Here is a 15,334-nt window from a genome sequence, read left to right as displayed (position 1 = left end):
TTATTAACGTTAAAGGAATAATTCACCCCAAAATTAAAATAGTCTTCATTTACTCACTCAAAAGTTGTTTTAAACCTGAACGAGTTTCTTCTGCTGAAAATAAATGCTATTTTGAAGAATGTGGAAAACCAAACAGTTGCTGGTCTACAGTGACTTTCATAGTATTTTTTTTTTTCCTACTGTCAAAGTCAATGTGGACCAGCAGCTGTTTGGTTAGCCACATTCTTCAAAATACCTTCTTTTGTGTTCAGCACAAGAAAGAAATTAATACAGGTTTGGGACAACATGTGAGTGAGTAAATAATGACAGAATTACAATTTTAATAACTATCCCTTTAATTACAGTCGGTCGCATGTTTAGTACTGTCCCTTTAAGACCTTTAAGTATATAAATGCTTCCTTCCTTCCTTCCTTCCTTCCTTCCTTCCTTCCTTTACCTGCACGCATCTAATATACAGGCACGCATGCGTTTCTCTCAGCTGTTTACCTTCATTTTAGACACAACCAACTGAGTCTATACATAAACCTTGTGTGTTTTGACAGCGTTAGCACAAAACATAACTTAGTTCAGTAATCAGGCGCTGTTTGACGGGCTGTTTAGAGCACGCGCTTTGGGTTTATGTGCTCAGAAAAGGCGCTCGTCAGAACAGAACACTGAGTGAAACATTTAACCAGTAAGTCTTAGAAGCAGATGCAGATAATGTACTTTTGTGACTGCGAATAAGTGCAGTGTCCCGTGAGAGTAACGCTGAGTTAACGCTGATGTGAATGTATGTGGCGTTGTACGCGCTGAAGTACCATACTACGATATTTCTTCAAAAAAGCAAATCGTGGAGACATTTTTATAGTCCACGATCAAAAATCGTCATATCGAACACCTCTACCCTCGGTAGAAATCGCAGACCGGGGGCACCGGACCTTAAGGGCACTTTACCGCCGGACCTGAAAGGGGCAGGGGCTCGAGCCCCCTTGGCCCCCCCTTGTGCACGCCACTGCTGCATAGGACCACGTAAAAAGAGTGACTCCGATGCAGTTATACTTTCACTGGAGTACCTGACCCACCCCTACCCTAAACCTACCCAGTTCTGAACAATAATGATGACGATAAATTATCGCGTCGGCATATTGATGCTAAGGGTTTCATATTGAAAGTGTTGAACCAGTGGATCCGTGCGTGGAGCACGGCTGATGCCTGTCACTGACTTACATTGGTATCACTTCTGTGAGCCCATCACGGAATTTTCGGCGATTCCGTGATGCCACCACAGATTCGGAGGTTAATTAAGTCCGTGAACATTACACGGAATTCTGTGAGATCATGTTGTAGGGGCACTTTAAAGAATTTCAACAAGTGGCTAAAGCTATTCAAATGGGTTGATACAACTAATAAATAATCACCTTTTCAAAATACATAAAATACAACATACAAAGTAGCTCTTTCTAAATTCATGGACATTGACAATACTTGCAGTTTCTGTAACACGCACGAGGAAGACTTGTGTCATTTGTTTTATAATTGTGATTTGTCTCTTAGATTTTGGTCTGATGTTAGTGCCTTTCTATTTCTGCAAAGAAATGTTAATTATATGCTATCTTTAAAAGATGTTATTTGTACTTTTTCACACAAAATTAAAATGATAGAATATGCTGTTAACTTTTAAATTTTGCAAGGTAAATATTATATTCATACACAGAAATTTGTGAAATGCATTACCGGTGTAATCCATTTTTATCAGAAATGGAAGCTTTGAAAAAGTCTCTAATGCCAATTAATAACAAAAAATGACATATTGTTAGATTTCATGGAGATTGTTTTTTTTCTGGTATAGCTCCCCCGCTGCAGTCTTTGAATATGTCTTAAGGAAAAAGGAAGACAATTTGTACTCTTCTTTAGTTGTTTCTGTGGGGTTTTTTTTTTAAATGTTGATTTATTTAGTTTTTCCTATGTGGTTATTTATTTTATTTCTCCTTTTAAACACTGTTCTACAGTTTAAGATTGCTATTATATTTTGTGTATCTGAATTTACTTGTTAATATATTTTTGTAATGTTCCATCATTCTTCTTTATTAAAAATAAATAAATAATAATAAAGTGCCAAATATAGCTGTGAAAAACCTCAAATTAAATAAATCACCCGGTCCTGATGGGCTAACTTCTAACTTTTATAGATGTTTTTTGGATGATTTTACATTTACATTTTACATTTAGTCATTTAGCAGACGCTTTTATCCAAAGCGACTTACAATTGGGGAATACATCGAGCGATTAATCTTGAAGAGGCAATCAGACATACGAAGTGCTTGCAACACCAAGTCTCAGACATTGTTCAAATAAATACAAACTACCAAAGGAAGGAATAAGTAAATAATTTTTTTTTTTTTTTTTTTTTTTTTTAAGTTTAGGATGAAGTCAAGTGCTGTCGAAAGAGATGAGTTTTCAGTTGTTGCTTGAAGATTGACAGGGATCCAGCATTCCGGATAGAGGTGGGAAGATCGTTCCACCAGCCAGGAATGGTGAATGAGAATGATCTAGAGAGTGATTTTGCGCCTCTGTGATGGTATCACGAGGCGCCGCTCACTAGCAGATCTCAGATTTCTGGAGGGATGTAGTTTGTTAATAGAGAGTGCAAGTAAACGGGTGCTGAGCCAGTGGTTGTTCTATATGCAAGCATCAGTGTCTTGAACTTGATGCGAGCCGTGATTGGTAGCCAGTGCAGGGAGATAAAGAGAGGTGTAACATGGGCTCTTTTGGGCTCGTTGAAGACCAGTCGTGCCGCTGCATTCTGAATCATTTGTAGAGGTTTGACTGTATTAGACGGAAGTCCAGCCAGAAGAGCATTGCAATAGTCCAGCCTAGAAATGACAAGGGCCTGGACAAGAAGTTGTGCAGCATGCTCTGTCAGAAAGGGCCTGATCTTTCTGATGTTATATAGTGCAAACCTGCAAGATCGAGCAGTTTTGTAATGTGGTCTTTGAAGGTCAGCTGATCATCAAAGATTACACCAAGATTTCTGACCGAAGTTGATGGGGTTATTGTTGATGAACCTAACTGGATCGTGAAGTCATGCTGTAGAGTCGGAGTGGCAGGGAGGACAAGAAGCTCAGTCTTTGCCAGGTTGAGCTGCAGGTGATGTTCTTTCATCCATGCCGAGATGTCCGCCAGGCAACCTGAGATCCTTGCAGTTACCGTTGGATCATCTGGTTGAAAAGAGAGGTAGAGCTGTGTGTCATCAGCGTAGCAATGGTATGAGAATCCATGTGCCTGTATGATGGGACCCAGTGATGTAGTGTATGTGGAGAAGAGGAGGGTTCAAGAACTGATCCCTGAGGAACCCCAGTGACCAGTGTATGTGCTTTGGATACCTCACCTCCCAGGCCACCCTGAAAGACCTACCAGTGAGATAGGATTCAAACCAGCGAAGTGGAATGCCAGAGATGCCCAGTGATGAGAGGGTGGACAGGAGTATCTGATGATTGACAGTGTCAAAAGCGGCAGATAGGTCCAGCAGAATGAGGACTGATGATTTGGAATGGGCTTTTGCAATTCGCAGGGCTTCAGTGACCGAGAGAAGCGCAGTCTCAGTTGAATGGCCCCTCCTGAAACCTGACTGTTTAGCATCCAGTTTGTCGTTCTGTGAAAGAAACAGTGAGACTTGGTTGAAGACAACTCGTTCAAGTGTTTTCGCTATGAACGGAAGGAGAGAGACAGGTCTGTAGTTTTCTATAAGAGAAGTGTTTAATGTAGGTTTTTTGAGCAGTGGGGTTACCCGAGCCTGCTTGAACGCAATGGGGAAGTTACCTGTGAGTAGGGATGTGTTGATGATGTGTGTGAGTGCAGGTAAGAGTGTGGGTGAGATTGCTTGGAGAAGGTGTGAGGGGATTGGGTCAAGAGGACATGTTGTAGGATGGTTGGAGAGGAGAAGCTTGGATACTTCAGCTTCAGTGAGTGGACAGAAAGAAAAGATGGGAGTTTTAGCAGTGGACGTGGTAGGGTGAGGGTCCTGTGTGCGTGGAGGTGAAAACTGACCACTGATTGATCTAGTTTTGTCTGTAAAGAAAGTGGCAAAGTCATCAGCTGTAATAGAGGTGGAGGGAGGAGGTGGAGGGGACAGAGGAGGGAATTAAATGTTCTGAAGAGATTACGATGTCTGGAGCGCTGTCGATCTTGTTATGCGGAAATGTGAGGATTTGGCAGTGTGGACTTTAGCAGAGAAGGATGTGAGCATAGACTGGTACCTACTGAGGTCCGACAGATCGTTTGATTTGCGCCATTTTCTCTCTGCCGCTCTGAGTGTAGTCCGATGTTCACGAAGAACCTCGGATAACCAGGGGTTGGAAGGAGCAGCCCGTGCGGGCCTAGAGGAGAGAGGACAAATGTCGTCTAGACAAGAGGTTAAGGTAGAGCATAAAGTCTCAGTAGCTGCGTTTACATCCAGAGATGAGAAATGGGTGGGTGAAGGAAGAGAGGAGGATACCACAGAGGAAAGATGGGAAGGAGAAAGGGAGCGCAGGTTTCGTCTAAAAGTAACTGGTAGGGGGGTTGGTGGCACAGGAGAAGCAAAGTGTAATGTAAATGTAATGAAGAAATGGTCCAAGTATGTAGCGGTTGTACCAGAATGTTATCTGCAGTACAATTGCGTGTGTAAATTAAGTCAAGTTGGTTGCCTGATTTGTGCGTGCTAGTAGTAGTAAGGCGTTTGAGATCAAACGAAGCTAGGAGTGCATGGAAGTCTGTAGCATAAGGCTTGTCTAGGTGAATGTTGAAATCACCAAAGACTAGGAGTGGAGTGCCATCCTCCACGAAAGAGGACAGCAGCCCGTCCAGCTCCTCTAGGAAGGTGGCTAGAATTTGGCTAGGGGGACGGTAAATGACCACGATCTGGAGTTTTATCGGAGCTGATACAGTAATGGCATGAGATTCAAATGAGTTGTAATTGCATAGGGAAGAGCGGGTTGAGTATTTCCAATTGTTAGAAATGAGCAGACCAGTGCCTCCACCCGCCAACTTGCCGGGGTGTGAGAGAAAGAGAGATTAGTAGAGAGAGCAGCTGGGGTTGCTGAGTCTTCTGGACGAATCCAGGTCTCAGTCAAGCCCAAGATGCTGAGCGTGGATTTTAAAGAAAAGCAGAAATGAAGTCAGCTTTGTTGACAGCTGACTGACAATTCCAGAGACCCACAGAGAAGGAAAGAGGTGTAGTGAAGGAGGTAGAGATAAGGCGCAGGTTAGCAGGATTACGTTGCCGTCTCGTGGGACGTTAGAGCGTGGTTGAGAGAGAACCGGAATAGTTTGGAAACACATGATAGAGGTGGCAGGAAAGAGGATGGAAACGGAAAGTGTGTAAGAGAAGGGGAAAAAGAAAAGATACTTAAGTGTGTCGCCGTGTCGTTGCTCGGTTAAAGTCGCGCAGGAAAAGTCGATGGTCTTTACCCTCATCGGTCTTCACACGAGGAGGTTGAACGCTCGCTGATGCTTCCGCCAGCGCCGGACCTCTGATAAATACAGCCTTAACACACTACCGTGAAAACAGCTGTGGCCGGCTTCTGATTGGCCCAGCCAATAGCCTTGTGTATGATTTAAAAGAATTATTATTTAAGGCTTTCCTACAATCTATTGAAGGCGGCACATTAAGCTCTACACAGAGACAAGGGCTGATTACGTTACTACCTAAACCTGAAAAAACTCTAGATATGTAGATAATCTACGTCCGATAACCTTGTTAAATACTGATTATAAAATTGTTGCACACATTTTTGCCAACAGACTTAAACAAAGTCTAACACAGACTAATGATGAAATAAATGCTGTTAGGACATTTGTGTCTTGTAGATATCATAATAGTAACTGCATAGTTTAAGTCTGACGATAAGAATGAAATGAACTTTAACTGACAGTTTACAGGAGATCTGCATAATATGAGGTGAAAACAGGAGCTATTAACAAATATAGCCTAGATCTATTATTATTGATGAGCCTCAGACTATAAACACTCATTAAACAAGCCATTCAGGATCAGCAGCAGATCATCTCACTTTATTCTGAGTCTGAGTGCTTTCCAGCAATACAGAGCTCTATTGAAGAAAACACATACTTCTCACACTGACACGACTGACACACTTATCTTTACAGTTTGTTAGCAATCCTTTTCAATTATAGGCTATTTAAAAACGTAAAGTAACTAAAACTATTTTTTATTTGACAAACATAAATGTCAAACAAAGAATAACATTAAAATTGCATTAGCATGTCTAATTAATTTCCCTCACAGATTCATCCTTTAGTTTTTGTCTCCAAACATTGAAACAATCACACACACGAATGCTTAGTGAAGAAGAACATTTTGAACCTGTAAAAATCTTAAAAATATGAATTTAAGAACATTTTGAACATAAAATGAAACTTGTAATGAAGCATAACAATATAATTTATATCATAAAGCAAAATTGTACACAATATTATTCTTAGGGGAGGAACTCCATCTTTGAGTTGATCTGAATCTGCTGGTCTTGAAGATAAACTTTATTCACTGTGACTAATTTAGATGATGTTTCTTATGACAGATTAATATGGAAGAGATGCGGTGTAGCGCTTGAAATCAGTGGACCTGAAGATAAACTACTTAATGTGGCTGTTTGTTTTATGGCTGCGTAGAGAAGAAGAATGACTGAAACTCTTCCCACATGCAGTGCAGTGATACAGTTTCTCTCCAGTGTGAATCCTCTCGTGTGCTTTCAAGTGTCCTGAATGACTGAATCTCTTGTTGCAGTGTGAACACTTGTAAGGTTTCTCTCCAGTGTGAATCCTCTCATGTGATTTCAAGTGTTCTGACTGACTGAATGTCTTGTCGCAGTGTGAACACTTGTAAGGTTTCTCTCCAGTGTGGATCCTCTGGTGCCGTTTCAAATGTTGAGCTGTAATAAAAGTCTTCTCACACTCAAAGCACATATAATCTCTCACACCAGTGTGTATCTTCTGATGAACTTTTAAATTCTCCAGTAGTGTAAAACTCTTTCCACATAAAGAACATGAATGTGGTTTCTCCTTCGAATGAACTTTCAGGTGTCTATTCAAGCCTGAAGCCCATGAAAAAGTTTTTCCACATTGATCACATTCATGCAGTTTCTCTCCAGTGTGGATGTTCATGTGCACCTTAAGGTGCGCTGATTGTGTGAATCTCTTCTCACACTGATCACATGTGAACGGTTTTTCTCCAGTGTGGATGTTCATGTGGTCCTTAAGGGATGATGATTGTGTGAAACTCTTCCCGCACTGATCACATGTGAACGGTTTCTCTCCAGTGTGGATCCTCATGTGAACCTTAAGACCATGTTTGGTTGTGAAACTCTTTCCACACTGAGAGCAGGTGAAACTATTCTTGTCTGGTCTTTTCAGTAAAGAAATACTTTCAGTCGGTGAGTGAGTTTTTTCTGCAGTTTTGACATGATGTTTCTCCTCCATTAGATCTGAAAATAAAGTTAAAAAGTTTACAATATAAATAAATCCTTAAAAAAAATCAGAGAAATGTGAAGTGAAAGCAGACAATGACTATACAAAATTATGATTATTTTGACACATTTTTACAAATACAGCCATTAATCCAATGTTTCTGTAGTGATAACTATTCGATTTTTGATCAACTCCACAATTTGAATATATTACATTATAAATATAATACTAACATCAATATAATATACTAGGGTAAATGTACCTATTAAGCTCACCGAAATCTACATTGAGACATTTTTAGTGCACAAGATATTGGTTTCAGTACAAAAAGTTATGTTAAAATAAAATATTAATCTCTCACACAAAAATATTTAATTTTAGTTTAAATGACAAAAGCATTTCAATTAAGATATACATAATTGAATTCAAAAAGTCCGACTGTGCGTAATGGGTACATTTTTGTACCCTTTAAGCACACCCCTGTTCCCATTAAGCTCACATCATGTTTTATTAAAAATTCTTGTTTATTTTAAGGAACACTTTTAAAGAATAATTGTAAAAATATATTTTTTGAAAGTACAAAGTCAATCACAAAAACAGAACACTAAAATCAAGAAACAAGGCATTAAATTTGATCAGTTATATATTCATAATGAAGTGTGATTTAAGCACATTGCAACATCTAGACCAGTCCACGTTCAGCTAAGTAACACATTCAAAAATCAAATAAAACAAATCAATAAAACATTTAATTCATGGGGATGAACACAGAAACTAGTCTCATTATGACACCTCTTGTTAAATGGATGTCAACTTATCTATAGTCTCTTAAGGCTGGAATACACTACATGATTTTCCACAGATTTACAGTCTGGAGAAGTTGATGCTAGATGCTTAAGATCAGAGCCAGTCTGTAGATTTGAGTCGACAGAATCCATAGAAAATTGATTAACTTAACTTAAAGTGACAACCATCAGTTAAAGGCAGGGTAAGCGATTTCTGGAAGACAATGTTGATATTTGAAATCACCAAAACAAATACGCCCCTACCCCAAAAGGGTCTCGCCCCTATTTTGATAGCTCCGCCCCACGTAGCATACGCAACCCAGACAACGATTAGTTCTGTGAAACATAAGCCGCTTTTTCACCGAAATTACCTGGAACAATATGTGCCAGGAACTTTTTTCCCCCCAGACCTGTTGCTGTCTGCTTTTCTATCGCGGTCTAAAGTACCGGGAAGATACGGGCAAATAGTCCAGTGTTAGTCACGAGTTAGACTCGCGGACGGAACGACGCAAATCCGGTAATTCTGCAAAGAGCAGCGTACTTGATAACTTCAGTCAGCTCGCCTTGGCTGCTGCAATCTTCCTCACTGTATTTACAGACGAAATATATCAAACACCACTGCCTCTTTTCGTTTTCATTTAAACATTTTAATAGCCACAGAAATGTAGTTCAGGGAACACACATTACAATGAAATGAAATATATCAAACATTGCCTGTTTTCATTTTAACATATTAATAGAACAGTAGAATAAAGACCAAAGATTACCTGTTAGATTTACCCAAAACGAATTATATCTTATGTTTAACCACTACAGAGACATCAGAGCCAGCGGCAAGTGACTTGGGTAAAGTTGGTTTTATATTCGCACATTCGGACTATTGCATTCAATTACTTTGTTAACCGCACTACATTGGACATTCAGCGGACATTCACAAGTAAATTTGACATTAAAACAATACTTGCCCATTTTGATTGATTGTGAAAAAAATGTAGTAGGTTGACAATGCTGTCGCTGATTAGAATTTGCAAAAAATAACTTTATTGCACAGTTAATTAGAAAGTTATTGAATGCGGAAATGTGTGAATGTGCCAATATAAAACCAACTTTACGCAAGTCGGCAAATGTCAGAAGGACTAGCCGAGGTTATGCTCCTTTCTTCGGGATACATGAGCACATGATCACGTGGAGCTCAAGTCTCCAAAATCGGCGAAGCACATTTTCAAATAGTCGCTGTTTTTATAAATAAACTGCAGATTTGAGTTTTAAACAACTACATACTCGTCTGAATTACACGCGTCCAGTGTAGGCAGACTTTAACTGTTGCAGCGCGTCCGATGTAGACACGGTGTTACTCTCCAAAGTGAAAGTGAAACTAAAAAGCCATTGTGCATTTGAAAGCAGTTTTAATGCCCAGCATATTAATAGTGGCTCCCTGATGACCGCATTTTATTTACAGTATAATTACCCAATGATATAACTGCGCGAGAAAGTACTGAAATATATATTTTCCCTGTGTTTCCTTCCTGTAAGCTACTGAAATGAGCCGCACTGTGAAACAGCCAATCAGAGCAGAGCTCAACATTATTATTCATGACCCTTCCAAATAAGCCAATAACAGACTGAAATCCTAGGGTCGCCTATCCAGAAGAAACAAAGCAACCTCGGCGTCCGATCGCTGGCCTTCCGCTCATTGAGTTCTCTCCAGCACCGGAAAGCTGATCCGATATTCACACGGGTCCTACTTCTTGCCTTATCGTTCCGCAAACGTTTTCCTCTTTTGTTTTTTATCCGCCATTTCTATCTTTCTGTCTCTCGGCTCGGCTGTTCACTGAACGCTCTCTCCTCCACATCATGAGTAGACACGCCCCTTACTGCTGATTGGCTACAAGTTTGTTTTGGTACTCAGCCCCGACTCAGTTTTCTATAACATTTTTGAAAAATCACTTAAAGTCTGTTTATGAAATATTTACACGTTCACTGTGGAAGAGCTTACAGAGAGCCCACTGAGCTTAATTGGAGCAGCAACAATTTGGAATTTAATTTAATATTTATGAAAATGACAGAATTTTGTTAAATAAATAGTCAAGGTCATGTATTAAATTCATACATATTTTAACGTGAACAACTATTAGTATAATTTCATAGATATTGTTAGTATTATAATACTATATTAGTAGTATAATACTATAATTAGTATTATAGGAGGTATATAGTAACAAACATATCAATTGGTTAAGACATCAAGTCGGATAATAAATTATTATTTATTTTTATAATCTGATCTCAAAAATGGAAGTGTGCTTAATGGGTACTAATGTATTTTACTATTATAAACTAATTAACTGGTAAATATTTTTCACTAAACACAATTTCCATTCCATTTCTTCCTTTTTAAAATGAAAGCATTTTTATGGCAACACCCAGGAAGTGACATCATTTGAAGTTTCAGTCCCTATTTTGTGCCCTGGAGATAGAAAGTCTCCCCTATATTATTTATTGAACTTTTTTGTTTTCATTTTTTACAACTCCTAGGGTATTTTATGCTATAAACACTAAATCTGATGAACTGCTGACAACTTTAAACACCAACCTGTTTGTTCTTCAGTGTGTTTCATTCTGCAGGGTTCTGGATCTCTCATGTTCTCTCTGTCCTTCAATAAACTCTGTCTCTGCAGATTTCACTTCTTCCTGATGCTCTGATGCTTGTCTTCACTTGTAGACTGATGGGAATATTCCAGCATTTATTGCTGAACTGCAGTGGGAGGAGCTTCACTGAAGGAGTGATTGTTGTGGGAGGAGCTTCACTGAAGGAGTGATTGTTGTGGGAGGAGCTTCATTGACATCATGACTGTGCAGTAGGAGTTGATCTGTCAAAATATATAAAAAAATCAATTACTTATTTACTTTTTATACTAATTCACACATTTTAAGCATTTATGTTTACCTATAATATATATATATATATGGTACTGTAAGTTGTCAGTGAATTGTACAATATTTTAGACTTGATTTAAAACAAATAATGTTTTGTTGAACCAATTTAATAGATTGAAATTCCTGTGTTAGATGATATTTAGCAAAAACACGTTGGCATACTATCTAACATGCATATTTCAATCTGTTAAATTGGTTCAACAAAACATTATTTGTTTAATTGAACTTGTTTTAGTCTTGTATGGACCTGAACTAATTGCACAAAAAAGTTTCCCTTAATTTAATTGTTTATAGAATTTTTTTGAATGCATGTTAATGACAATTTCATTTACATTTGTAATGTACTCCATAACGAACTTGCCTTAGCACAGTTATTGCTCACTGAGTGAATCAACAAGTTATCAATGAAGCCGCCAGCGCTTAAGCATGAGCACAGTGGGAACCTCACAACCTCTTTAAATCTCAAATATAACTCACCATTACGTCTAATAACTCCAATATGTCATTATTTCTCCTTAAAAACACTTAAAATGACAATTATTTTCAACATGTTTCCCTCTTAATGCGATGCAAAGCATGCTGGGAACTACATATCCACTGGTCAGTTAGTTCTGTCAACAAAAATTATGAATGTACAGTAGTCCTAACACAAAATGATAACGTTCACTCAAATATTACAAATGGACTGAACATAATAAAAATTGGTTATGTTGGGGAAAAAAATCAAGAATTTTGTTTCTGCTTATTTTAATGAAGTATATATAATTATTATTATTATTTTTTTTTTTTTGAGTGCAGGGCAAACCACATTCCTATTTTTGTTTATTTTTATATAAGAATTGTATACATATTGCATCCCTACATTTATTTGATCTCTAATTAACAAGCAAGAAAATTTATAAAAATGAAGATGATACACAGAACATTTGATGATTGAATAAATACCAAACATGAAGAGAAACCAAACATAAACAATGTAAATAAGTATACAAACTAAATATTAAACATAGAAAAACAAATAACCCACTAATTTGAGTGTTTTGTGTTTTATAGCAATGAAACATGGTTTATCACAGATTAATGAATAAATGCTGTTGTGATAGTTTCATCTTGTAATGTCACAATAGCTGATGTCTGTCGTTTTCTTAAGTCTGTTCACACCAATAAAATGAGCTTAATGTGGCAATTAACGGATCTGAAGACATCAGCATAATGAATGAGGTGAAAACAGGATCTATTGACATGAAATAAAGAGGATTTTCAGCAGCTGATAATATTGATGAGCCTCAGACTATAAACACTCATTAAACAAGCCATTCAGGATCAGCAGCAGATCAGCTCACTTTTTATACAAGTATGTGGATAGTGATTATTTCCACACAAATATTTGTTGAAAGATTATAAAACTGCTCTATTAAAGCATAATATGATCGTCTCATAAAATGATACAGAACATATCAGTAATATAAAGACTGACACTAATGATAATGATATCACTGAAATGTGTTGAATATTGTTTTAGTTTGATTCATAGCATGAACTAGTAACTGGATCACAAACACATCTTGTTGGTATGTCCAGAAACTGACAAATTATAAAACCTTTAAAAATAAAGACAATTACCAGCAACATAATCACTCAAACATCAAGATAATCATACGAACGAACATACAAAACAAAATTGCTCAGATCTGAACATTTTCCCTCACATGCTCGTCACCTGCTGTGATAAATGTTTTAGTCAGCAAACACAGAGACAAAACAATTCAGAAATTACCTATTAAAATGTTACTTAAATAATCAGTTAAGTGTGTTTTACAATAATATAAACACATGAAGCACTGTGAGCTGCTCACCTCACGAGACTCGACGCTGTTGCGAGCGCGCGATTGATGACGTCATGAGAACACGTCATAGAAAAAGGTTACACTTTATTTCGATAGTCCACTTTAGACATTCTACTAACTATAAGTAACTTTGTAACTACATGTCAACTACATGTAAACTAATTCTCATTAATTTGTAACTACATGTAACTCTCAGTAAGGTAGGTTTAGAATAAGTTGACACATACTTGCAAAGTGTGTGATAGTCAGTATGTTGTATGTTGTGGACCCATCAAAATAAAGTGTTAGAATATATTAAGCAGAGAGTCTACTAATACTCTAATGACTGCTAGTTGACATGTAGTTGCAAAGTTATTTACTGTTAGTATAATGTCTAAAGTGGACTATCGAAATAAATTGTTACCTAGAAAAATAAGGATGAAACAGTTACGAATGTAGACAAACAGCCATTCAGTCTTACTCAGGTGTGGGGTGAAATAGTTTATTAGACACTTAAAAGCTTTATTGAGAAATTTAAAACAGAAAGTCCAACATAACACTTCTTGGTTAATATTTGGTAGTCGTGGCCTAAAAAGGGGTAGTCGTGGCCTAATGGTTAGGGAGTCAGGCTTGTAACCTGAACCTGTGTGTGTGTGTGTGTGTGTTTTTGTGAAAAGTCAGGACATAGATGTGTATAATGACAAAGCTATGACAGGTATTACAAGGTGAAGGTGACATCTCAGGACATTGACCCATGTCCCCACTTTTCAAAACGCTTATAAATCACTCAGAGTGAGGTTTTTTGGGGAAAGTTGAAATGCACAGTCTCCTGTAAGGGGTAGGTTTAGGTGTAGGGTTGGTGTAGGGCAATAGCACATACAGTAAGTACAGTATAAAAACCATTACGCCTATGGGATGTCCCCACTTTTCACAAAAACGAACATGTGTGTGTGTGTGTTCGTGTTCACTACTCACTGCTGTGTGTGTGCACTTGGATGGGTTAAATGCAGAGCACCATTTCGAGTATGGGTCACCATAATTGACAATACGTCACAACTTAACTTAACTTAATATTAGTGCTGGGCATAGATTAATCTAGATTAATCTCATCCAAAATAAAAGTTTTTGTGTACATAATATATGTGTGTGTATTGTGTATATTTATTATGTATATATGAATACACACCCATGTATGTATATATTTAAGAAAAATGTGTTATGTTTATATATTAAATATATTTATATATCATATAAATTATATTAATATAAATATATACATGTAAATACATGCAAATATTTTCAAAATATATACTGTATGTATGTGTCTTTATATACACATATTAAATATTCACAGTACACACAGATATATTATATACACAAAAACTTTTATTTTGGATGAGATTAATCTAGATTAATCTATGCCCAGCACTACTTAATATATATACACACACAGTGTATATATATTTATTTATTTTAAATCCTGATGGAAGTACAGTCAGTTGAATACAACTTGTTGAAATGTATAAAGTAAAGATAACGTTTTACAAAAAAAGGTGACATTTACTCGATGATTACGCAAAGCAAATATAAAAAAAAATACCAAAAATAGCCAAGTAAAAGTTCAAATTAACTTGATCTCTCCTTACTGACTTACAAGAAGAGATGGATGTAAGTTTATATATATATATATATATATATATATATACATTAATGGTATTCTTATCAGATTTAAAAAAAATAAATAAATAAACATTTATTTATATAGCTTTGATACTTCATGAAATAACTAATACTAAACTAACCAATGTAAGCAGAAAGTCATCAAACAATCACTGAAGACAATAACGCAATAAGAACAGAAGAAAAGTACAAACAGAAAAATAATAATACAAACATGAAGGAAACAATGCTTTTTAGACAAACTTTTTGCAGTAAGGTCTAACAGCAGTGTTCAGGTAAATGATTAAGAAATTAAATGAATGAATCACACGTAAAATCAGCTTCAGAATTGCTGGCATCACATGATCTTAAGGTCCTATGTGGAATTCTTGGTCAGTTTCAGTTCTGGTTATGTTATCACTGTCTGATTCACTCTGAGATCCTACAATGTTATGTTTGGACTTTTAGAGAGGAACAAAAGCGCTGTGAAGGAAAGGCGGAATGCAGCACAATAATTACTTTATCTCAAATATCTTCTTTTCATAATCATTGGAAGCCAAACTCAAAATTGCAAATGAAAGTAGATTAATTGCACAGACCTAAAGCACGAGAGAGATCTCTCTTCTGGCCTGCGAATAGCAAAAACGCATATCCAAACATACTCTACCAGGTTCTGGTACCATC

The 15,334-nt window shown here is 37.1% G+C and overlaps 1 protein-coding gene across 3 annotated transcripts in view; it reads right to left on the bottom strand.

Moving 5' to 3' along the window:
• Positions 1-6,510: 6,510 nt before the first annotated feature.
• LOC131531271 (zinc finger protein 239-like) overlaps positions 6,511-15,334 on the bottom strand; it is a 267,824-nt gene continuing 259,000 nt past the window's right edge. For 2 of the 3 annotated variants that reach the window (XM_058761949.1, XM_058761950.1), the window contains one exon: positions 6,511-7,460. In XM_058761949.1, coding sequence (XP_058617932.1) covers positions 6,613-7,455 — 843 coding nt within the window. In that variant the 5' untranslated portion in view covers positions 7,456-7,460 and the 3' untranslated portion in view covers positions 6,511-6,612. Of the gene's footprint in view, positions 7,461-10,821; positions 10,895-15,334 lie in introns of all 3 variants that reach the window. The other variant, XM_058761948.1, reaches the window with a different exon arrangement.

The sequence above is a fragment of the Onychostoma macrolepis genome, chromosome 22 (genome assembly GCF_012432095.1).
Source record: "Onychostoma macrolepis isolate SWU-2019 chromosome 22, ASM1243209v1, whole genome shotgun sequence".
Lineage (NCBI taxonomy): Eukaryota > Metazoa > Chordata > Actinopteri > Cypriniformes > Cyprinidae > Onychostoma > Onychostoma macrolepis.
The sequence above is the reverse complement of the archived record's forward strand: the minus strand, read 5'-3'. Positions and strand labels throughout refer to the sequence as shown.